This window comes from Mercenaria mercenaria, chromosome 7, assembly GCF_021730395.1.
Source record: "Mercenaria mercenaria strain notata chromosome 7, MADL_Memer_1, whole genome shotgun sequence".
NCBI classification, from domain to species: Eukaryota; Metazoa; Mollusca; class Bivalvia; order Venerida; family Veneridae; genus Mercenaria; species Mercenaria mercenaria.
Window position 1 is genome coordinate 31,621,943 of NC_069367.1, and position 27,258 is coordinate 31,649,200.

Below are 27,258 nucleotides of genomic sequence, written 5' to 3' on the forward strand. Positions count from 1 at the left end.
ACAAGTTTTTAACGTATGTATTAGAGAATATAGTTAGTAAGAATACGATAAAGGCGCTACACTTATGATAATTACCAACATTTAGACTTCTGATAAAATACAAACACAACATCCATTTATGGCAAATGGTTCATTCTTGCACCTTGTATACATAATATTTAAATATACATTTATCATTATTCAAAAAGTGGTGCGACTTATATGTACATAATAATACTAATAACACCATTCGACAATTTACACCACAGAAAAATACAAATGCAACATCCATTTACACCAAATGTTTTATTCTTGCACCTTGAAAGCAAATATTTTATACATTTAACATTATTTAACAATTCTAATCTTATGTAGTGCGTCTTTCTTTTCTAGAGATTCTTGCATATGTAGTTCGTGTTGTTATACATTTATAATAATCAAATGAATGTAAAAGTCAGTTACAAATTAGCAAAAATTAATTTCTTTTTTTAAACTTCCATTTTAGCACATTTTATATAAACTGTTTTCGTCGGTTACTAATGACAAAAATAGGCATTTTTCAAAATTTTGCTATTCAGCGTCGTTACGCCACTTTTCGGTCTGGTGGAGACACCGAAGTATGCCAAGAAGACTGTGATATAGAAAATCTCGTGTGAAACCAACTCATGAACGTTTTCAATCACATCAAATAATTCATACTTGAAAAGCTTGGTCCCTTTATTCATCATTTACGGTATCACGACTCTTACGGATATTCGATAATCCTACTGACAATCGAATTGTTGCGTAACTCAATTTTGAATCACAGGCGAGCTTCACGTACATATGTGGCATACACAGGGTATAATAAAAGTTTTTAGAGTTCTTTTCATTTCTTATTCTTTTTTGTGAATTAATAATGTCTTAGTCAAAAGCCTATACATACAAAAGAAACATAGAACCAAACGTTAAATAATGTAGATAATACGATGTTGTTGTTTTCAAACATTTCTGACAAAATAAAAGAATTTCTTATATTTTTGGTTCTTTGATTTTTTATCTTAGAAAATTGCAGGCAAGATAATTTTCGTTTAAAGACAAACAACTATGATTACTAAATACATGATCCTATGTATTTGTATAGTAAGTGAGTGCCGTCAGAATCTTTGAATGGTAAATCATTGCGTGATCTGACTTTTTCATATTGTGTGACTGTTTCAGCTGAAAATAATGTTCCACGTGGATCTGAACGTCCTAATTAATTTTGGCATTATTTGAATTGAAATATGTTTAAAACGTTCTTCAGTTTTGGATCAAGTTTACTTTCATTGTTAAAAACAAAAAGTTTGTTGGTTTCATCACAGAACGAAATGCAATATGGACGTCTTACACGAACATTTTGCTTCAAAACTGCTTTTATTTTCTGGCACTCTGGTGAAATCATATAAATATTTCCACCATATTCCCAGTTACATACAAGAAGTTTACCATCTCTTGTTACACAAAGTCCTCTAACATCTGATAGATCTTTATCATTGTATGTTGCAATAAGATTTCCTTCAAGATCAAATTTGAAAACACAACTTCTTCTTAACACTCTATTAGAAACATAAAAATAACCAGAGTCAAGAGCAATATCCACAAGAAATTCCATATAAGAATTGGATATAGCTTTTATCTCTTCCCCGTCCATATTCAGAATTACAACATGATCACGGTATAACACCATTATCTTATTTTCCTGGCAAGCAATTCTTGTACACGCGCCTTTCACTTTAATGGTGTTGCTTTCAGTGATTTTGTCACACTGAGTAAGTGTCAGAAATTGTATTTTCTGTTCATCAGGAAGTGTAACGGCAATACGATTCTTAGTAATAACTGCCAGTCCCCACGGTCCGCTTTTAAGTTTGTATTTTTCTGCTATATTTCCATTTTCAATATCAACAATTTTCAAGCATTTATTACTAAGATCTGCTAATATTATCCGATTGAACGAAATAAGAGCACAGGCGAAAATCTTACAATCTTCCGTGTCATCCGATGCCTTTATTCCAATTTCACTATCAAACTGCGGTTCCGCTTCTGCAATATCTTTCAATATCAAAAGTTCACCTAGTATACTATGAGATTGAGACTTGAACATGTCTTTGACGTGTTTACAACAAACAAATACATACTGCTTGTACTTACAGTCTTGTTGCAATTGCTTTATGCTGTCACCTATGCGCGTAACTCTTTCCTTCGTTTCTTTCGCAGCTACAAATAATTCGTTTGCTTGATTTAACTGTAGTTGTAGTTTCTCATGCAACTCTTGGATATTACCTCTCGTGGTCTTTTCATGTTCTTTCAGATCTGACATCAGTTTTTCGTCACTCCTTTTCCTTTTGTTCAATACCGCCAACATGTCCGCCTCTGCCTTGTTCAAATATTCCAGTATTTCTTTCTTGAATGATTTTACATCGTTTACTGCTTTGATGTATGTTTGTTGTATGTTTTTGTCATTGGTTTGTATCTGTCTGTTTACTTGTTCTATGTTTTTCAGGAACTGGTCTACCTTCTGTTGGAGTTCTTGATGTTCAGCACCATGGAAGTAGTTCATAGATATATCTTGTATACGATCCACTTTACACAATTTATGATCCAGAACTATGCAATCCCCGCACCCAACCACATCATGTGCCGAGCAATAGAATTTTACTATCTCATTTGTATGTCTAACACACAACTCAGAACAAGAATTAAGTGTCACAGATGACATCCGGGCCTTTAGCATGTTTCCACCTTCAAGGACTTTATGATTTCTGGACATCGCTTGTTTACGATGAACCTTCAAACACGTAGCACACAAATATTCGTTGCAGTTTTCGCAGTAACCCTTGGCAACCATCCTGTCCCCATCACTGCTACATGGTTGACAGAAGACTTCACCATCTTCAGCAGACGAAATTTCTGCAGAGTCCTTGAATGACCCTTTATGCTTTCGACCACTCACCTCCATTTTCGTCTATATTTCCACACACCCGTCCCTCATTTTCACACTGGTCAGTTATCTGATAAATACCAATAAGAAAACTTCTGTTTATGTTTTGAATAAAAAGTGGTATGAAATTAATATTGGGAGGAAAACTTAAACCCAGTTTTAGTTCTAAACCTTGTCAGTTTTCATATACTCAATGCTTCTTTTGAAAGCGAAGTGTCCACACAATACTTACTTTTACCCACTATTCAGGTTTTGATTTCAAACAATCAAGAATTTGTAACCGAGGTACTTATTAAATCCGCCTTGGGACATTTTTTCACAAATCATAATATATGCCAATACAACATCTTCAAATTAGGTGAGGGCAGCATATTAGAATTCTTTATAAATTATATTAATATATCATATAATGCACGAAGAGGTATGTACTTTGAAAATGTCTGTAAATCTATATTTGTTGAATACTTTGAAATGTTCATATCGGAATTTAAAAGATTTAATGCTTTTAATGTATTTTTAAAAGAAACGGAAATAAAAAAAAAATGTTACTAAAAATCTTAACATTTTTAAGGGAAATGATTAATAAACAAATGAAATGTTTGATATTTATAAAGTACTAACGAATACGTACAAGTGTTTGTCAATGCAGAGCTACACTGCATATAATTGTATTGCTGCCTCTACCTATCTATACAATATAGCTTAAGGTTGTACATGGTTTGCATTATGGAAATCTACAACTGTTAAGAGCCTTTTAATATTCATTAATGTAAAATATCTTACTTTAAACATACCATTCAAAGTATGGTTATTGACCAGACTTAAAAGAACCCTTTTTGGCCTCTAAGCTCTAAGTGGAACCCTAGTAGTTATATATATAGCGTTTTTGGCATTTTAACCCCCCCCCCCCCCCCCCCCTGACCCCTTGTCCCTATTCTAAAAAATCCAATGCTGGACAATTAAAAACCCACAGGTTTTATCAAAGATACAAGCTAAAAATTTTTTTAAATCTTTAGTTAAACCGAATGAAAACCTTTGGTTTAACCAAAAAAGATTTAGTCTTTGGTCCGAACTGACCAATGCCGAACAATTTAAAATCCACAGGTTTCAAACCCAGTAAAAACCAACTAAAAAGTTTTAAATACATATGATATAGATGAGTTTACAGAATAAAATATATTGTTTGAAAGAAAGAAGATTTACTGATAATATAAATCCTCATTATGTTATAACAAAAAACGGGAGAAAAATGATAAAGGCTACTTGTTCATCTTGTGGAAAAATAAAATCAAAGTTTGTTAAAAGTACAGGGGTAATTTAGATATTCACAAAGCAATGTTACCTTTATTACCTAAAAAAGGTTTAACACTTCCAGGATATAATTATTGTGGGCCAGGAAATCCCCTAGATAATGGACCCCCTGTCAATGAACTGGATGCAGTATGTATGGCCCATGATTTTTGCTATGACAGTGGTGTAAAAAAGGGTACATGTGATAAGCAATGCTTTCCATTTAAATAAAACTAAATCAAAAACATTTGAGAAAAGATTGCAAACATTTAGTTGTAAAACCAGCTATCAAAACGAAATACACACTTGGTCTCGGACAAAATCAAAAAACGGGAAAAGGGGGTAGAGTATACCCCCGGAATCACATGGAGCGATGAATTAGCAGAAGAATTACACAAACCAATTAAAAGAAAATTTATGAAACGAAGAGTGATAGTTAATGATATTGATGATACTTGGTCAGCTGATTTAGTTGACATGCAAGCTTTTTCAAAATATAATAAAGGAGTAAAGTACTTGTTAACCGTTATTGATATATTTAGTAAATATGCTTGGGTTATTCCATTAAAAAATAAAACTGGAGAATCTGTTACTGAAGCATTTGAAAAAAATAATATTAGAAGGACGATTACCAGTAAATTTATGGGTAGATGAAGGAAAAGAATTTTATAATAAAAAATTTGAATCATTTTGAATAAAAATAAGATTAATATGACCATACATTTAATGAAGGAAAGGCTGTAGTAATAGAAAGATTTAATAGAAGTTTTAAAAAGAATAATGTGGAAATATTTTACAGCAAATAATACTTATACTTATTTAGATAATTTGCAGGATATGGTTGAATAAATATAACAAAACAAAACATTCTAGTATAAAAATGACACCAATCGAAGCTAGTAAAAACTTAAATAAAGGTACTGTTTTACTTTAATTTATATGGTGATTTAAAAATACCAAAAAGTAAAACAACAATTTAAAATTGGTGATCGAGTTCGTTTAAGCAAACTTAAAAGACATTTTGAAAAAGGATATACACCAAACTGGACAGAGGAAATATTTATAATTTATGGAATTAATAATACAAATCCCAGAACATTACTCTATTAAAGATTTAAATGATGAAATAATTCAAGGTTCATTTTATGACAAGAACTTTTACCTACTACACAAGAGGTTTTTAGAATGAAAAAGTTATTAGACGAGACTATAAGAAAAAACAAGCTTTAGTAAATGGAAAGGTTATAGTGAAGAATTTAATAGTTGGGTTCCGTTTAGCGATCTTGAACAAATTTAATTTAGAAAATAAAAAGTTTAATTATATAAATGAGTAATAAAAATCTTATTCTAATAATAATGGAATAGAAACAATAGATCAATTAATTATTCACTTAACTAAACTAGCTGCTGCTTACAGAAAAAGTTATAAATTTTGTGGGAGAGAAAGTACCGGATTATATATTACAGCAGGTGTCTTTGGTTGTTCGGCTGCATTAGCACTTGTTCCAGCTATTCCTATATTTGTAGCAGTTGCTGGCGCTGTTCCATCAGTAATTACCATATTTACTAACAGACTAAAACTTGACGACAAGAAATTTATTTTAAAAGCACATCATCATAAAATAAAACAACTAATAACAAAAGCACGGATTGGAAAAGTAAATAAAGAAGAAGAGAAACAAGTTATTCAGGATATTTTTACAATACTATTAGAAATGCAGAAAGAAAAAAATATTCAATGCCTTTTGAAACGTATATGAAGGAATTTAAACTTAACGGATATAAAGTAAAAAAGAAGAAGAGCTGTATTAAATTTTACGTGTTTTTTTTAAAGATTTTTTTCTATAAGTATATTATATATAGATGGTTAATAGAAAGGTAGATAGAATGATTATGTCAAAATTATCTAGCACTTTAGGAGAAAAAAATAAATCCAGACAAAATTCATATAAGAAAGTTCTTAAAAGAAGAAATGTTATTAAATCAAAACTTGATCAAATAGTTAGCGATGAATATAAAAATCATGTCATTGATAAATTACAAATGTTATAGATCCTTATCTTTTAAAAAATAATTTATTTGAATGGGACTGTGGTTGTCTATTAACTGAAGAAGAAAATGATGAAAGATTATGTGATTGTCCCAGACCAAATAATTATCGAAACAATCCTAAAAAAGTAATTGTAACCGACTGTGATACTAATGAAGAAAAAACATATAAAAGCACTTACAAAGCATCTAAAGAATTTGGTATTAATGCTGGGTTTAAATAAAAATGTGTTGTGAAGGGACAAACCGAGTAAAATGTGGAATATCAAAAGTTAATGGAAAAGATATAAATTTAAATATTTTATTTCTTCTTAAAGATAATTTAAAACTTTATTTATTTTATTATTTTTTAATTATTTTTTAATCCTTTTTTGCTTGAAGATTTTTTTTTCTAAATATAATATATAGATGGAAAATTGAGAGATCCACAAAACAATTTTATAAGAAATTTGAAATTAAAATTACATATAGACAGATCCAAAGAATCAATTATATTTAACTATAAACGACTCTTATGAAATACTTAAATCTGAACTTAAAACTTTAAAAGGTATAAAAATAAACGTTTTTTAAAAAATAACTTTTGCAAAAATGGATAAAACTGATACAATATATAAATCAGCTTATTTTCAATCAAAGGCTTTAGAAATTATTAACACAAACGAAATAAAAAAAAATTTACATCAAGCTTTTGATGAAATAATAAATAGAATTGGTAATTGGATTTCTGAAGGAAGTGGCTGGAGAATAGAGTCAGTTGATGCTCATTATATAAACAGATATAAGTATAGCCCATTGGCTGCTTCAAGTTATTTAGAATTACCAAAACCATTACAACATCGAATGAAAGGATTAATAAATATAAAGAATGATGATAACGAATGTTTTAGATGGTGTCATTTAGCTTACAAATTTCCTGTTGAAAAAAATCCTCAAAATATTTCAAAATATAAAAAACATATAAACGATCTTGATTATACTGGAATTAAATTTCCTGTTACATTAAATCAAATCCCTAAAATTGAAGTTTTAAATGAAATATCATTTAATATATTTGGTTATGAAGAAAATAGTATTTATCCATTGTACATATCAAAATATCAATACGAAGAACACTGTGACATGTTGCTAATTACTAATGATAAAATAACTGATGATGACTGTAAGCCCTCAAGAACTGTAGTCCAACATTATGTTTGGATAAAAGACTTTAATAGATTAATGTTTCAAAAAACAAAATATCAACATAAAAAACACTTCTGTAAAAGCTGTCTGCAACATTTTTCTCAAGAAAGAATATTAAATGAACATATTCCAAATTGTTTAGCTATTAATGGTATCCAAGGTGTAAAAATGCCAAAAGAGGGAAGTAAAGTACAATTTAAAAATTATCATAAAGGTTTAGCAGTACCTTTTGTAATTTATGCTGATTTTGAATCAATAACTAAAAAAGTTTTAACTGCTTTACCATCAACTGAATCTTCATTTACTGAACCATATCAAAATCATATAGATTGTGGTTACGGCTATAAAGTTGTTTGTTGTTATGACGATAAATATACTAAACCAACCCAGATTTATAGAGGTCCTAATGCAGTTTACAAGTTTATTGAAAAAATGCTTGAGGAAGAGGAATATTGTAAAGAAATATTTAAAGAGCACTTTAACAAAGAACTAAGAATGTCTAAAAAAGATGAAATTGAATTTAAAAAACAAAAGTTTTGTCATATTTGTGAAAAAGAATATATAGAAGATTCAATCAAAGTACGTGATCACTGTCATATAACAGGAAAATTCAGAGGAAGTGCTCACTCAGAATGTAATATTAATTTTAAACTAACACATAAAATTCCTGTTATTTTTCATAATTTAAGAGGTTATGACGGTCATTTTATTATGCAACAAATAGGAAAATTTAAAAAAGAAATTAATGTTATTCCTAACAATATGGAAAGATATATGGCATTTATGATTTCTGACTTGGTCTTTATTGATTCATTCCAATTTATGTCTCAATCATTGGATAACTTAGTAAAAAATATTCCAGAATTTAAATACTTATCTCAAGAATTTGATTACATTGAATTATTAAAAACAAAAGGTGTTTATCCATATGATTACATGGATTCATTTAAAAAATTTAAAGAAACAGAATTACCTTCTAAAGAAGATTTTTATTCAATTTTAAATGAAACACACATATCTGACAACGAATATGAACATGCTAAAAATGTTTGGAAAAAAATTTAAAATTAAACAATGGGAGAATATCATGATCTATATTTAAAAAACTGACGTATTACTTTTAGCTGACGTATTTGAAAATTTTAGAAAAATATGTTTAAAGTACTACAAATTAGATCCTTGTCATTATTTTAGTAGTCCTGGTTTAGCTTGGGATGCAATGTTAAAAATGACTGGAATTAAGTTAGATTTAATAACTGATATTGATATGTATTTTTTTATTGAAAAGGGACTGAGAGGAGGAATAAGTTATATTTTCAAACAGATACAGTAAAGCAAACAATAAATATATGAAAGATTATAATCCTAAATTAAATCTAAATACATTATGTACCTCGACGCCAATAACCTTTACGGTTGGGCTATGTGTCAACCTTTACCCTCTGGAAACTTTAAATTTATATCCGAAAACAATTCAAGAAATTAATTGCAAAAGGTAAAACTAACTTTATAGTTGATGTGATCTTGAATATCCAAAAGAATTACATACTGTAAAATAATGATTATCCTTTAGCTCCTGAAAAAATTATTATACCAGATCAATGGCTTTCTGATTATAGTAAAAATATTAAAACAGAAATTTGAAATAGGAAAAGTAATGTAAAAAAATTAGTTCCAACTTTAATGAAAAAACAAAATTATGTAGTTCATTATAAAAATCTTGAACTATATACACAATTAGAGTTAAAAGTAACAAAAATACATAAAATATTAACTTTTGACGAAAGTCCTTGGTTAAAAAAATATATTGATTTTAATACTCAAAAAAGATCTAAAGCAAAAAATTCATTTGAAAAGGACTTTTTTAAGTTAATGAACAACTCTGTATTTGGTAAGACGATGGAGAATTTACGCAAGAGGGTTTAATATTAAATTAACTCATGATGAAAATATTTATTAAAATACATAGCCAAACCTTCATTTGTTAGTTCAACGATGTTTAACAAGAATTTGTTTGGTATTCATGAATAAAAGAAAGTTTGTTATTAAACAGACCTTGTTATGTTGGAATGTGCATTCTAGATTTATCAAAATATTTAATGTATGATTTTCATTATAATTATATTAAGGAAAAGTACGAGGGTAATTGTAAATTACTATTCACTGACACTGATTCATTATGTTATGAAATAAAAACCAAAGATGCATATGAGGATTTTTATAAGGACAAAGATTTATTTGATAATAGTGATTAAAACCCCAAAATCAGAAATTTTATTTTGATAATAATAAAAAGTAATTGGAAAATTTAAAGATGAAGCTGCCGGCATTCCCATTGTTGAATTTGTCGGATAAGAATTAAAATGTATTCATATTTATTAAAAAATGAAGTTAATGTTAAAAAATGTAAAGGAATTAAAAAACTTGTTGTTAAGAAAACAATAGTTCATAAAAATTTAAAAGATACTTTGTTTAATTCAACCCAAGTAATCACACTTTTAAAGTTATTCGTTCTGATAAACACAATCTTTCCAGTTATGTTATAAATAAAACATCTTTATCATGTTATGATGATAAAAGATATATTCTTGATAATGGTATTGATACATTAGCTTATTCTTAAAATTAATTAAAACTTAAATTAACTCTTAAATTAAAACTTAAATTAATTCTTAAATTAAAACTTAAATTAATTCTTAAATTATAGAACCATAAATTGTTAACTGAATATTCGTAACGTTTAAAGAATTAATATAAAAAACATCATCCATTTTAAATTCATTTGCATATTAATAGAAATAGATTCTTTTTTTCTATTATTTTTTACATGATAACTTTGAAGAATTACATTTTCTTTATTTTTATTTGTAATTTAGCTTCTCCTTTATCTAATTTAATTGCATCAACAAGAATAATTAAGATGCAATTAAAATTAATTGTTACATTATTACCATTTTGAACTAAACCAGGACTAGCATTTACAGTTTTCCATTGACATAATCCACCATCAGTATCTTGGGTATAACTTGTTAAAAACAATGGAGGTTTTCTTATTAATTGCCTTTCTATTTTATTTACTTTTTCATTTATATTATTGAATATTCCCATTATATTAATTATTCCAGTTAAATAAATGTTCTTATTGGTTAAAATAATTTATAATAGTTTGTTCATTTTGTTTTACATTATTAATTTTTAGTATTTTATACAATAAATCATACAACGGTACTTTATCTTGTAACATTTTAATGAAAAATAAACAATAATATCCGCAAAGCATACTTGTTTTGTCTTGATATTGAACATTGTTGTATTTTACATTTGGTATATACTTAATTACTTCTTTCGGCGGAGGAAGTCCAAATGGATCGAAATACATATTATTAAAGTAACAAACCCAATGTGTTCCAGGACCAACAGAGTCGTCCAAATTTATAATTCCACACTCGTCCTTTTCTTTTAATTTTGGTAAATTATTTCTACTAAACACACCCCTAAAGTTTTTAATTTTTAATTGTTTTACCCATTGTTCAATTTCAAAGTTAGATATTGGTTTGTTTATAAATTTTATTTTTTTTTTATTAAATTTTATTTTCTTTTTACTAAATTTTATTTTTTTTTTTACTATAGGAATTCGTCTGTAAGGTCTCCGTTGTGAATCAATCTGTATACCCTGGCCATGTCCCTTACCACTTAACAAAGATGTAATCAAAGGTATTCCTAGACTAGCAGCCAACATACCTAAAAACCCACCGTCTTGTTTTTTGTTTTTGTGTTAATTAATCACTCCAGATCCTACTAGTTGCTTTCTTTGATTAGTGTAAGATATGGTGATATCATATTTCTCTTATCATTAGCTACTGAAATCATACCATTTCCAAGTATTTTACTAACACCAGTACTGGCTAGTCCAGAAAGGGCTCCAATGCCTAGAGGGGCTAATATTTTTGGAGCTATTTTTGCTGCCATTGGAAGAATTGTTTTTCCTAACAAACCAGCTAAAGCTCCTAAAAATCCACCATTTTGACCTTGACTGGACATTTGGCTTTTTGAAATTGTAATTTCTAATCCCTTATTATTTGCAACAGCTTTTTTAATTTGATTAATTTGTGTTTTTGTTAAAAGTAAAGGGAAGTTTCCATGTAATTGTTCATGTTTTAATCTAAAAGTATGTGGAATTTTGTTGTTGTAGGCTCGGGCTAAATTTTTCTTTTGTCCATCTGTAAGGTTAACTTTATATTCAATATAATTTGATGTCATTATATATAATTTATATTTATTTTATTTAATTTATATTTATTTTATTTAAACAATGACAAGTTCATTTAAACAATGACAAGTTCATTTAAACAATGACAAGTTCATTTAAACAATGACAAGTTCATTTCCAATAGTATTTATTTCAACTGTTTCCTCATATAATACAATTGCGTAAATACGATATCTTGCAGTGGGAAGTGCAGTTAACTTAATTGTTAATGTAATCTGCTTAGGATCTTCTGTAGTTACTTCCTTTTTATATTCTAAGTTAAAATGAACAAATCCAAACAATTTTTTAAAATTAAATCTATTTAAGAGACTTCCAGTAGTCTTATTATTTTGTTTATAATAATAATTAATTACATCATCATATATTCTTGATATACTTGTATATTCTGTTTCTGGATAAAAAACACCATTACCAACTTCAAGACGACAAGAGCTCAAAATAGAATTTAAATCATCATCTGCTGCATTAATTTAAATGAAATCTAATAAATGTGGATTATGTATTTGTGCATTACTTTTATCAGGTCGTTGTAAATAAACAAATTACATGTTGTGGTTTTGTTACACCAGCTGTTATTCTAAAAGTTGTATTAATCTGTTGTGTATCAGTTGATTGTGTTATCATTTCCCGAAGGTATGACCATCTTGCTTTTTTAAATCTTTCAGTAGTAATTAGATCAAACCCAAATTCATTGAAAATTAAACGTGGAACCCATAGAATTAATTTTGTTACAATTACTCTACCTGGATCAGCAGCATTAGCTCTAAAAATTAATTCATCATCATCCGTCAGCTGCAGTGTTATTTGAATTTGACTTGGAGGTAAAATATTAGTTTCTAAACCCTGAAAAAATGAATAATTATTTAATGGAATTTTAGCATTTACCTCTTTACCACCTTCGATTAATAAATTCCTAGAAGCAAAACCACTATTATATTTAGCTTGGGCAGGTCTGATTTCAGTGCCAACGTTAGTATCTAAATAGATAAATTCATTTGTTCCAGTTGATTTTACATAATCTTCAGATAGTTCAACTAAATTTTTTACATTTATTACTTTGTATAAATTATTACAATCATAAACAATTTTTCCATTCTGTTTAACAACTAACTGATCAATTAATGAAGCTGCATTATTAATTAGAGCAATTTGATCTCCATCACCGTAATTATTACCATTAGCAAGCTTATTTACTTTAAAACTTACTTCAAAATAACCATTAAACCAATCAAAATATGAACTTCTATCATTAATTGTAAAGTGATATCCGTTTTTTTGTTGCTTAACATTATTTCCTAGGACAGATATTAATGCTGTATCTAATTGAATAGGAGTTAATTCATATCTTTCACAATATTGTTTTGTTCTAAACATGTATAATTATATATTATTTTTTTTTTATTATTTTTTATTAAAGTTAAAACTTTAGTTTTTTAAATTAATCTGTTAATACGTTTTTGTCGAGCTGAAGTTCCAGATCCTGACAATTTCTATTTTTCTCATATTAATATCCTCCTCTTTATCATTTATTATTTTTATTATTTTTACTGTTATTCTTTTCTTGTAATTCCTTGGCAATTAAATTACCAACTGCCGGAGCAGGTTTCTTTTTAAGTTTTTCAACAATTTTAGCTGCAGCTAAATTTCCAACTTCTGTTCCAACCTTTTTTGTTCCACTTTCAAGTGCTGCTTTTCCTGCTGTTTCCAAAGCTTTTTTTCCAGCTGTGCCAATTGAAGATGCAACTCCGCTTGAAAACAATTTCGTTAAAGTATCAAAGATACCTGTTCCATTATGATTCTTTTCCTGTGTGAGCATCAACATAAATAAATATTCCTTTTTTTGTCATAAACTTTTTTGTACATTATATAAAACTAAAATTTATAATTTCATAATTAAAGTTTTAAAACTTTAGTTTTAATTAATTTCTTTTAAAATTAGTGTAAAACTTGTTTCAACCTCATTAAAATTAATTATTCTACCAATACATCTGTAATATATATTCTAATTGAATTTATAATATATTTTATTAATTTCAGAATATCCAACTCTTTGTGGTTCTTTTGTAAATGGATAAGCTCTTGTTAAATCTGCAGTACTTAAAGCATAGATAATATCACTGAAATTACCATCAACAATGAATTATCAATAAGATCACAATGAATGTAAATTGTATCAACAGAGTTAGTTTATATTTGGTGTTGTAGTTCCCCATTCGGTATTTCTCAATGCTTTTTCTCAATCCAAGCAATGTATGAAAATTTGACATTCTTAAATCCAACATAAAATTATCTGTAATTGAAATCAAAATCTTAAAACTACTTAAATCAAATTCCAAACTTATTGGAGCAATTTCTGATTTATTAAATTCAAAATCATCATTACTTATTAATGTTTCCCTAATATAATTATTAATATCTGTGTAACTGTAAAACCGTTTGTAAATATGATATCTTTCCATTCTTACCATTATTGTAACGAATTCTTTTATTGTCATATTCATCACTAATATTATGCCAAGAGTAGGTCATAGTGTTAATACTATCCAAACCAACAACATAAGTTTTATTTTTATCTAAAATTAAAGAACGACTAAATCTGATTGTAAAATCACTCGGAGTATTTTTATCATCTTTAACTGTTTCAGAACTTAATACTAGTTTTTGTTCCATTTATATATTCAAGAAAATAATTTTTATATAACATTTCATGTTGTTCTGGTAATAGTGAATTCATTTTTAATAGTTCATCAATTATTCTAATACCTTCATTTTTTAGTTCTTCATTATTATTTCCAGCATCAATTGAACCACAAATTAACTCCAAGTCATTAACCAATTCTTTTGGATTACATGGACAAACGTCATAACCTTGTCCTCTAATTACTTTTTTAAATTTCATAGATCTTTTATTGATAGGTAATCCTGATTTTTCTGTTAATTCTTTAAATATTTTTATTGAATGAAATTTAATGTTTTTATATGTTATATCTTTATTAATCAAATCAATTAAATCATTATCTACTTTAGTGTTAATAACTTCTTTTCCAGTTATTCTATCCTTAGCAATTAACTTATTTTGACCATAAAGTTTATTAAGTTAATAATTAAATTACCATATTGTACATTTGGTAAAATTTATATGGGTTATGATTTTTATTCCTTTTCCTTTTTTATATGTAGAAAACATATTATGAATATTATTTAACCGGTCTTTGTACTTTAATAATTCATCTCGATCATGTTTTAATTCTTTTGCTTCTTTTTGTTTATTTGAATCTTTTGATCTTGATTTGCTTGCTATTGAACCATTTAATTTTTTAATATCTCCAGTAACATCATTTATTGTGTCTTTAAGATCGCCTTTATTTATTTTATCTGGATGAAGTATACTTGCATTTAAAAGGTCAAATATTTCAGACGGTTTGGAATATTTATATTCTTCTAAAACATTATTATCCAAATCAGCATCCAAATTTACTGTATGTATTTCCTTTGCTTTCGGTCTTGTTCCCAATTTTTCTTCTGATTCTTCAGTTGTATCATCAGTTGTTTCAGTTATTCCCATCTTTTTTTTTCCATAATCTTCTAATTCCCGAAATTCATCTCCCCAATCTATTGGTGTATAGGGAGCCGGTTTTGATGGTAATAATGGTGGTGGTTCTTGGAATAGCTGTGGTACACCCTGGTATGTTTGTATGTCTTTCATTTCATCACCTAATAACGCTAATTGTTGTTTTATTCCAGGTAATGCTTTTAACTGACTTGATAATTGTTCTTTTTGACTTTCTATTTTTTCAGTAATTGGCTTATAAATTTCAGTATACATATCCCGATTTGTAGCTTTTCTTATTTTTTCTCTCATTATTTCTTCTCTAAGATCTCTCATCTTTTGTCCGACTAATTTTTTTCTTATTCTTATTTCATTAAGTTTTGATTGCATTTATATAATAATGTAAGATAATGTAAGATATTGTAAAATAATGTAAAATAATGTAAAATAATGTAATATTATATAAATGGAAATTCCAAATTATGATACAAAAAGTGATAAATCCAATAACTTTAAACAATTTTATCCTTTTATGCCAGATTCATGTTTTAGAATGTTAATATGTGGATCTTCTGGATCTGGAAAAACAAATAAAATTAATGCATATACTTCGAAAACCTCTTATATATTATGATAAATTATACTTGTATGCTAAAAACCTAGAACAATCTAAATATCAAGATTTAATTAACCACTTAAGTCAAATTGCAAAAAAAATTAAAGTAGATCCAAATGAAATACTTGAATGTTCAGCTGATCCCAACCAAATTGAACCTTGTGAGAATCTTGAATCAGAAAAACAAAAAGTAGTAATATTTGATGATTTTGTATGTGAAGATAAAAAAGTTCAAAATGAAATAACAAAATACTTTATTCAAGGACGTCACAAAAACTGTTGTGTTATTTATTTAAGTCAGTCTTACTATAAAACACCAAAAGATATTCGAATTAACTGTTCACATTATATTTTATTTGAAAGTCCAGGTAAACGAGAAAATGATATGATTTGTAATGAACAAAATGTTTGATCGTGATACTTTTGCTAATGCAAACAAATCAAAAATATGATTTCTTATATATTGACAAACCAAGGAAGTTTTTAAGAAAAAACTTTACTGGTAATATATAATGGGAGTTTTTAATGATACAAAACAAATAAGTGAAACTGAAAGTGTAAGTAAAGTTAAATTTGATATTGATTTAAGTGATTATGCTACTAAAAAACAATATAAAAAGCTTAGAAAGGACATGGAATCATTTCTTCACAGAAATAAGGAACTTGATAACACAATGAACAGAGCATTAGATATGGGAGGTAATAAAATAATCAACTTAGGAAATCCAGATAAATCCACCGATGTAGTTTCAAGACGGTTTGTGTATAAAAAAGTTCAAAGTGTAATAGATGACTATAATCTTGAAGATATTAAAAGTATAAAACAGACATTAGAAGCAGAAGTAAAGAATATTGAAGAATTAACAAAAGATTTTAAAAAGAATTCATTATTGATAGTTGAATTACAAGGTAAAATTGAAGAAGAAATGAAAGCTATGACTGATTCTATTAAAGAACTTGAAGAGAAATCTGATTTGACAGATGATAACATAAAAGAAGTATTTCGAGTTAATTTAAACATTTTATTCACCCAAATTCAAGAATTAAAAGATAGTATGATTAAACATGAAGAACTAAAAGACAAGATTTTTGAAGCTGAAAAAAAGTTACAAAATATGTAAACAGTTAGAAATTAGAACAGAAATAAATAAACTAAATACTGAAACTGAAAAAAAGCATAAAGATTTATTAGAATTAATTTCAAATAAACTTGCAGAATATAATCTGACTTGGAAAAGGCAGCTTCACAAAGAGGTGAAAGATCATGACACAGCATTAGAGGATTTTAAAGAAGAAATTAATTCTAAAATAGATGACTTTAAAAAACAAATTCGAAATTGGATTAGTATTGTTGACAACCGTCATAATTTAAAGTATGCAGACTTAAGTAATATTACAAAAAAATTACAAGAAGATATGACGCAGCTTAATGCTAAAGTTGAAGAACATAAAAATGAACTGGACTTTGTAGTTGAAAAATCAGTTAAACAAGGAGAGTTAATTACTGCTAATACTGAAGCAATTATTGCTAATACTAAAGCAATTAACACAGTTAATAATCAGATAGAAAATTTGAAGAAACAACTTGTAGACCTGATTAATAATGTTGATGCAAGTCACAATATAAAGTACGAAGAGTTAAGTAAACTTAAAGGTTTATTACAAGAAGATATTAATAAATTTAATAATCAAATTAATGATAAAATTAAAAAAATAATAAATGATTTGGACTCTGTAGTTGAAATATCAGCTAAACAAGGAGAATCAATCACTGCTAATACTCAAGTAATTACTGCTAATACTAAAGCAATAACCGCTAATGTCGGAGAAATTACCACTAATACCCAAGAAATTACAAAAGTAAAAAATGTTTTCTTAAAACAAGAAACACAATTAGCTAGAACAAAAGGTGTTGTTGACAATTTATCTGCTTCTGAAGTTGCTACAACAAAACGAGTTGATGATTTAGCTGAAATAATTCTTAAACTTAAAAAGAAAGACAGGAAAATAGAAAAAAGGGTAGAGGAAGTAAAACATGAAGTGTTTCTCTTTGAATACTATTATAATCATACTTTTGATTACATACAAATGAAAAAGTATTTTGACCGTCGTGGTGCCTGGATACATTCAACATATAAAAATATGGCCGATCTGAACTATTTAAATATATTTGAAATAAGACCTGGAATTTTCGTAGATTATAAAGACTTTATAAACACAAACCAAGAATATAAAATAGATGTACTAGATATGCTTTTGAGTGGTGTGTTTATAGTTAAAAAACCGGAACTTATATAATAGATATTAAGATTTTATTAAAGGGTGCAAGCTCCCCGGGTGAACCGTATAAACCGACTAAAAGCCCAATATCACATTTTATATTTAGGTGGCGAAATAATAGGCCTCAGGATGATGTTTTACTTTTGGTATATTTGATAATGTAAATATAACAGCTGAGGCAGCTGAGGACTTTGATACTGATAAGTTAATATCTATGTATAAGAAAAAAATTAAAATTTATCTAAAACAAGGAACAATGTTTGATATTCACCCGTATAACGATTCAGCATTTACAGAATTAACATTTATGCTTTTGATGGGCAGTTACATCAAATTCTACATATCAGATGAACCTGTATCCTATGATAGAAACAGCCTTTTGGATTAAAGGTTTAATTACTATATGTACCCTAATAATATACTTACTAATTGAAAATAAGATCAAATATGTTGTATAAACAACTCCTCGATATATGTTTATCTTAAAAGGAATGCAATAAATCGTCTGTTTAACTTATAATATTGATTGTAAACACACCGTGTGTCACCAAATTACAAAGCTATAATCTATACGTTTAATGTTTTTAAAAATTTTTATGAATTACAGCGTAATTCTCAACAAACTGTTTCAACAAAAACTGACACTTAAGTCGTCTGCAAAACGTTCTATACTAAGGTCATTAAGTGCAGACGGATTACAGCGTAATTCTCAATAAACTGTTTGAACAAAACTATTTTATCAACACCGGTGTCATTTTCAAGTTTATCAATATCAACAACTTTAAAAAATATTGGTTTAATGCACCGGTGCCGCTTTATTGATTATTACAAATAACAGCTGATAAAAGGAATGCGACAATAAATCGTCTGTTTAACTGCGGTATAATATTAGTATATAAATAAGAAATTCGGAGTAATATTACAGGAGGTACATTTTATAGTTAATTATTTTTAATTACTTTTAGATTTTGTTCTCATTTTTGTTAATTGGTAAGGTTTTGTCAAGTTAAAGCAACCTGAAAACCTGTTTTTTTTCTTATTTTTTAAATTGGGTTGGCATTGGTCAGTTTTTAAAAGTGGTCAAAAGGTCAGGGGGTCAGTTCGGACCAAAGACTAAATCTTTTTTGGTTAAACCAAAGGTTTTCATTCGGTTTAACGAAAGATTTAAAAAAAATTTTTAGCTTGTATCTTTGATAAAACCTGTGGGTTTTTAATTGTCCAGCATTGGATTTTTTTAGAATAGGGACAAGGGGTCAGGGGGGGGGGGGGTTAAAATGCCAAAAACGCTATATATATAACTACTAACCCTAACCTTTGAGATAGGAGCCTGAGTCTTTCTCGTGTCAAGTCGTCTTATTTTGGGGAATATCTGTGCCCAGTAATTTTGAAATCCCTTGATGTATGGTAGAGTTATTAACTGGACATTTAACTGATGCTCTAAACATGTGACCTCAAGGTATGACCTTGACCTCTTAACTAGGGTATAGGTCTTATGCATGACAAATTATCTCACTATGGAGAAAATTTATGCCAAGGAAGTTCAAAATCTTTTAATGAATGGCAGAGTTATGGACCGGACGCGAAGTGTGTCGGACAGACGGAAGAGCGCACAGGAAACAGAAACGTTAACATTTGACCTCTAAGTTTGACCTTGACCTCGGAGCTACAACTCTTTGTCTTATGCATGACACGTCTTAATTTGGAAAACTGTGTAGTTATTTCATAATCCCTTCATAAATAGCAGAGGTATGGGGCGGACACGAATTGTGGCAGACGGACGTGCTGACAGAGATTATTTCCTTATTTCTTCAAAAAAGCGGTGGCAATAGGAAATAACAATTCCAAAGCATGACTTTACGACGCTTTGTGTTAAACCACGAGAATTACATACAGCATGCAGTTCCCAGCTGATATTCAGTATTCTATCAGGACGTTTTAACATTGGGAATACATATTACCATGGTACTGAGTAAATAATATTTATTCCAAAATATTTACAAGATAGAGCTTTCACAAACGAAAGAAAAAATATGATACTTCATCAATAAGTTTTGAACGTCTAGTTAATTTTGCATGGTTAAACATCTGATATACTGCGATTCAGATTTCAGATGCGCAGGAATTTATCTATGAGGGCCAAACATCTGAAAGATAAAACGTAGAAATTCAGACTACAGCCTACAAGAAGGTCTTGTAAATTTTCATTATAACATGTACATTAAATGTTATGATAAGAATTATGCTGAGTCTCATATTTTCAAGCAGTAACAAATCGGAAATCGTACGATATTTTGACGCCATAGTTGACGACATAATGTTCTCTCATCTGTCTGTGCGCCAGGTGTTGTTAATTGCAAATTTTGTCAATTTTGCTTTCCTTTTCTTATTTAACTGACAAACAAATCGAGCCAGGCTAAGATAACGAATAATGTCTACAAAGATATGATCTAACTGTTCAAATTATTAACTGGCACATGTAATTTAGACCTTAATTGAAATGTGTAAATATATTTCATGAATTAACATTTTACATTTATTTTTGTTCATCTTAATTTTGCCTTATTCTAAATCTGGTAAAGTTCAGATATCAAAACAATGACGTCACAGTGCGTTACAATAAATGTATACTATTCTGATGATCATTTAATTTTGTACGTAGAATGATTTTCGTAATTTTCACGGGCTGAACTCTTTACAAGCTTCATCTTAAAGAAAATGTTCCAGAATTATTCTTGTTTCCTTTGTGTAATAAGTTTCAAACAAAACCAACCATTTCATGCTGTGTAAATTAAATTTAAATTCATACACAAACGATTAAGAAGTCGTACTTTTCCTAATAGGCATTTATGAGGAGATTATATTGCCAGTTTAGGATGTTTTCTGTAGCGTAGTACCTATGTAAGGTGGTTTTAGTATCATCTGGGGGATTGTCTTCAAATTCCGTTACAATATATTATAATTGAAATATGAATTAGTTACTAAAATGTAAGAGCAACTTTCTTATTGTAAATAATATTAGAGTTAGGATACTGCCGTTTAAAATATATGATCAGAATGAAAAAGATTAATATTGTTAGAGCTGAAAAAAATGGTTTACCATCTGCGCCGAAAGTCTACTTCGCGCATATTTCAAAACATATGTGCACGTATAAAAGTATACCTGCGAGCGTAATACATACGTGCACGTAAACACTTTATACGTGAATACGTAAATATGTAAATACATGTGCAAGTGCATGTGTACATACGTCTATATATGCACGCCCTACATATTTACGTAGACAGAAATAAAATATAAATAACGCCAGCAAGTATTGATGGGCCGACAATCGGTGACAATCGGATAATCGTCGGCGCGGCATTCATGAGCGCGATCGCCGACTTCCTTTCCCCTGACCGATTAATTACTTGGCACCCTAAACGGATAATTAAGTTATTTGTGAACTTTTCTGTCTGGTATTTACGGTTCATTTTGGGCATTTATGCCAAGGGATTCTACACTTCTACAAAAATGGCTTCCAATGCGTTTGTTGAAAATGTCTGGGAAGAACTCGAGGTCATCTATGATCACCCAGATTTTAGAAGGTATTTGGCTTTTACAAAATTAATCCGGGGAAACCATCATCCCAAACTCTGCACATTAGTATGATAGTATGCAAAGCATGTCGTTAGACTTGCGCAAACAAAAGTATTTTTAATTCCTAATTTTGTAAGATTGAAAAAAAATCCAGTAGTTAACTAAGAATTACTAAATCGTTCACTTTTTTGGCTGAACTCCAAATAATTTTGAATTTAATAATACAATATCACATGATTAATACTGTCTGTCTGCACCCTGAGTACCTGATTTGAAATTTACTATCTTAACAAATATTGTACTTTTTACGCTGTTAAATAACTTGTGTTAATGAAGGGTCTTTGCATATAAGATACAATAGAAATATGATATTTAAACTCTGTATGGTTCATTTCTTAAGTAATGATTTAAACATACATTACGAATGTTTATAACCAAGTTAAAGATGAACTTCTAGATATGCAACTATCTAAAATAACCGATTATCTAATCATGTCCGATTAATCGCATCGGATGGCTTTTCCGATTATGCCGTTTAATCGGTTGGCAAATCTGTCACTACCTGCAAATATTTTTCATACGTTCAAGTTATTTTGAAATGTGTGTGCGCGCTAAAGCAACGAGCATGGACATTCGACCAGAATAGTACACTTTAGAATATATCGTTAGACTAGTAATAAATCTAATCGGTATTGTATATAAGTTAATTCGCTTTTATAAATCAACTTCATACACTTCAAAATGTTTGTTCTTTTGATACCTATCATACATGTTCAAACACTTCCTGTTTGTTTAAGAAAATATGAAATTTTCTGTAACATTGTTTTAATTGAAACTGGATGAACATTACAAAATCAATTTACGAACAACACTACCTGCCTACTTGAATTATGCACTTCCATAGAAATGAACAACATTATGAACATTACCATAATACATTGGGTAAAATTATGTAAACACAATAACCTTTAAACTGTTAATTTGTAGAATATGATTCCATGTTAGTAGGGTCTAAATCTTATACATTTTAATGTACCAAATATATCTGTTAAGTGTCACGCTGTTGCAGTGTACGATATCTTTTATGTCAAACAGATTAGATTCTAAGTATTTACTGATTACGTAGAAATTATATTTTTAACTTCATTGTCTACCGTTTCTACTCAATAGCAAATTAATTTGTTACAGCCTGTAACTTACAGGTAATAACGTGTCTGAAATATGATATTTGTCACGTAGTTGCAGTTTATTTCATGATATCTCTTTTGTCAAACATATTTGAACATGTCTACCGATTACGCTGAAATGTTTGTCTTAACTTCCTTATCTACCGTTTCTACTCAACAGTAAAGTAATTTGTTACAGGTAATAACATGTCTGAAACATGATATACGTGCGTACTTTAAAGTTTTGATGATCAATTTTTCAATTTAACTTTATGTTGATAGTTTGCATTTTATAGATGTTATTAAATAACTAATCACTGCAAAGCTGATAAAAACAATTTGATACACTGTTTACCTGACTTAGAGAAGTAACAAAAGCTGGGGAATGTGTCTATGACATAGTTATGGTCAAGCTTCAATGCAACAGTTAAACCTTTAAAAACATGCATCTTTACTGTACAGCAGTGTTGCAAAAAATATATACTGTATAAGTGGATATTTCCGTGGGTCAAAAAGTAAGCGAATTTGGAATTTCAGACATTTGGCGTGCGGAAATATTAGCGCCAATATTACCACCTCGCTAACTTAACGACTCATACAGTAAATGCGCCAATATCATATCATCGGGCAGTCAAAAACGCATTTTTAATATTTAGATTACAAATATTTTCATTTGTTAATATGTGAAGATGTCAGTTACTAGTAAAAACATGTCTGTAGATCCGTGTGAAAACTCTACAGAACGGTGTGGAAACTCATAAAAACATGTGAAAACTAACAAAATCGGGTATGTATAACCACGTGGAAACTAGTAAAACATGTCAAAATAACGACGTTGAATCTAGTAAAACATGTCAATGGAATCTATAGAATACTGTATAACAGAATGAGTCTAAGTAGGAACAAATTGTAAAATAGACACACTTTAAATAAAAAAAAACAAACTAGTTACCTGATATCAATATGTTCCTGTGATACTTAAACATGATAAAGTGCGTCTCACGTATTTTTGCTCATCGAATAAATTTATGTCTCGTTTACTGAAATCGCCAGACGATAAACTGCGTAAAAATGTCTTATTTTCTCTTCCTTGTTTACCGAGACTTGGTATAATAAACGGCGGACGACATACACTCGGTCGTTATAATCTCAGGGTTTACCATGATTGAGGGTATAATTATGATACTAAGATATAAACGCAAATACAAAAATGGTCTTTTTACTCTTTCCCAACGAAAGTAAGCCTTTTTTATTTTAGAATTGCATAAGAGTGGGGTCTGCGTAGATACTAGATATAAAAACAAGGAAGAAATTCTAACAGGGAAAGCCACGTTCCAAAAACGCAGCCTCCCCAAAGGCACACACGAACAACACTCGCACATCACACACATACACACACAAAATAAACATACAAGGACAAAACAAACAAGTACAGGAACACAGTGGGGCACCGCCTTGGAACGGTCAGTGGCAAAGCCACCACTGGGGAGTTTAAACCGGTTTATGGTGCACCTAACCTCACTCTTACCATTTCACCTTTTCAGTTGATATTTTATAACCTATCAAACGTGGTTTATTGTTTCCCATCGAGTTTTACTATTGACGTAAACGAATCGTAAGAAATTTCAAATTTAGTTTCTCCTTCATGGGCTTACAAATATCTATTAATTTCATTAATAACACTGGAATCAAAATATATAGATAGGTAAATCTGATGTATGAACGTTTTCTTGAATAAAAAATAGAAACATTTGAATAGTGTTTACTAAAATATTGGAAATGCATGCAAGTCTATGGGAAAATAATTCAAGGCTTTCAATTACTAAGTTAAGTTAGTCTCAATTTTGTAAGGTAACGACAATCAACTCTATAAAAGCTTGATTTGCAGTCTTTACACCAAGGTAAACTTTAGAAAGGCAATGATTGCTAATAGAATAATGGAATCTTAACGGTTTTGATTTAGTACTGACGACTCATCTTGGTGTATGGTTTCCCTAAATTTTGAAGTACAATCAAAATATTTAAATTGGTAATAACGTGTCACATGTTGCACCCAAACAGTAATTTGTATTTGATACCTCGATTCCAAATGGTACCAAAGTCTTATGTGATACATAAGGCCGAGTTGAGATTTCGCCTTATATACACAAATACATTGTATTTCTAAGAACAGTGAAATTCATTTTCATCAAAAATAATATCTGGCTCAAAAGGACTAAAGGACCCCCGTGAACAAATGGTTAATGTTGCTGACTTCAAATTATTTGTCCTTCACCTTACCGCTGTTTGTTCTAATCCAAATTCGTTGATTTGAGTGTTTTCTCGAGTAAAAGCTGTTAAGAACTGGTAGAAAGCCTATGTTTGAACAAATGCCGAAGCATAACTGGACATAACCCTCTACCATTAAAGCTAGAATAAGACTAAATCTTTTCGGTATGACTTAAACATCAACACAACCAAAACAAAAGTAATTTCTGTTAATACTTAAAATTCTGCAACAATCTTCTGTTCTTTACGAGTTAAACACAGTTCTGACATAAACTGACCGATGGGATGTTACTTTGGGGCAATTTGGCTTTGTAATCAGGTACACGAGAATCCATATTGTTACTTACAAAACTGAAAGAATGAGGTCGTTAGTATGAGTTAATGCTTAGAATAGATATTACACAAGAATATGCCCGGGTTTGAAATTCTGTCACATGTCTTGTACTTTTCATAGATAATATATATAGACAACAACTTTCCTAACAATACAGGAGAGTCTTGCTAGAAACTAGGACAAGGCGTATTATGTAGTTTGATTAATGATGTCAATAAAGAGCTTGGACGAATTTCTTTTTATTACTTCAGTATCCTTTCTCATTCTGAAAGATTAAAGGTCCTGTTAGAAATCAGTTCTAGTATCTGAACATTGTTCATTTTTACTCATGAATAGTAAAGATGACAGGAAATCAGTTAAATCAACTCAATGCCGTAGAATAAAATTAAGATGTTTTTAAAGACATTTGACAAAATAACTAGTCAATATTGAATATACGTCCCCTGAATGTTACGTTTGTTTATAAGATGTTTTTTATCCGTTTATTTAAAAAAAAAAAGCTTTTTATATAAAATACAACAATGGCAATAGACAGCGAGTTCTTTAATATGCCTCTCTATATGTTACTCTTGTGTTTAAGTCATTGTGTTATTTGCTATTTTTGGATATGTCCGTTTCCATTTTGGACTGTGTCAGTCCGACAGCTAATAGGGGCACCTTTCCGGCTTTAATAGCTTTGAAAGAGCCAGATTCGGCTCTGAACATTACATCAGACATAAAAGGTCACATGGTAGAAAGTTTGCTCAATCAAGTAGAAGACTAATTACATGGAAAACTAGACCTATGTCATGGTTCAATCCAAATGTGTTAGGGATCGATTGATATGATTTTGACCATTGGACCACGGAAATATGTTGATTAAAAAGAGAAACAGAGCCCTTAAATATTTTTCAAATCTATGCCACAGAAGACAGTTGTTAATTTAGATGCGGATTTTTACATTTAGAGTGGCTTTTGATTTGTATAGATTTGACTGGAAATAAATCTTTATCAAGAAATGCAAAAACAATTGTTTATGAATAGTTAATACTGAGTTGTTTCTATATTCGGTTATAGACAACACATTAGAAACATTCGATAGTTAAAGACTGGTTTTTCAAAACATTAACTTACAGAAAACCCTCTACTGTGATCGTGGTTTAGGCTCACTTGTCTAGCAATACACAATATTTCGAAAAAATAAATCAACGATAGTGAATAAATGTGGTTTTGTACACATTTAGTATTCCTTAAGCAAGCAAGATTTTAGTAGTTATCTAGCAAAACAAGTCTTTACGAAATGAAATTAAAAAATGTGTGAATAGTCTTCTCAATTTTGAGTTAGTGGCTAGCTGTACATCAGCTTTGATTAGAATTTGAAAAAAAAGTGAGAAAAACTTCCTACTCTTTTAGGTGTTTTCCCAATTTGTTCTATCTGAATATGTGTAACAATCAGCTTTTGAAGCTTATACAAGTTCATTATTTGAACATGTCATAATCGCTATAGCTGTTGGCAGTATGACCTTGGCAATGATAGCAGAATTGCTTTTGATGCTGGTGAAAATGGTACTATTATGTATAAGACTTTGTGTTTATCAAGATTGAACAGTTAATGTGTTTTGTGAACACTGTAATCTTTTTGTTACTGTTAGCTTTATAGGTATCAAGTTTAACGAATTAGCTGCACGTACACATTGTGAATGAGTTTATGTTCAAAGTTAATATGTTACAAAAGGTTAAAATAACTTAAAAAATC

At 29.2% G+C, this 27,258-nt stretch overlaps 1 protein-coding gene across 1 annotated transcript; it reads right to left on the reverse strand.

Annotated features, from left to right (window-relative positions):
• Positions 1 to 266: 266 nt before the first annotated feature.
• Positions 267 to 24,013, reverse strand: LOC128558498 (uncharacterized). Its single transcript, XM_053547985.1, has 2 exons — positions 23,874 to 24,013; positions 267 to 3,008 (listed from the first exon to the last, which is right to left on the reverse strand). The coding sequence occupies exon 2, from the start codon at positions 2,954 to 2,956 to the stop codon at positions 1,229 to 1,231; it is 1,728 nt and encodes a 575-aa protein (XP_053403960.1). The 5' UTR covers positions 2,957 to 3,008; positions 23,874 to 24,013; the 3' UTR covers positions 267 to 1,228.
• Between the last annotated feature and the right edge of the window lie 3,245 nt (positions 24,014 to 27,258).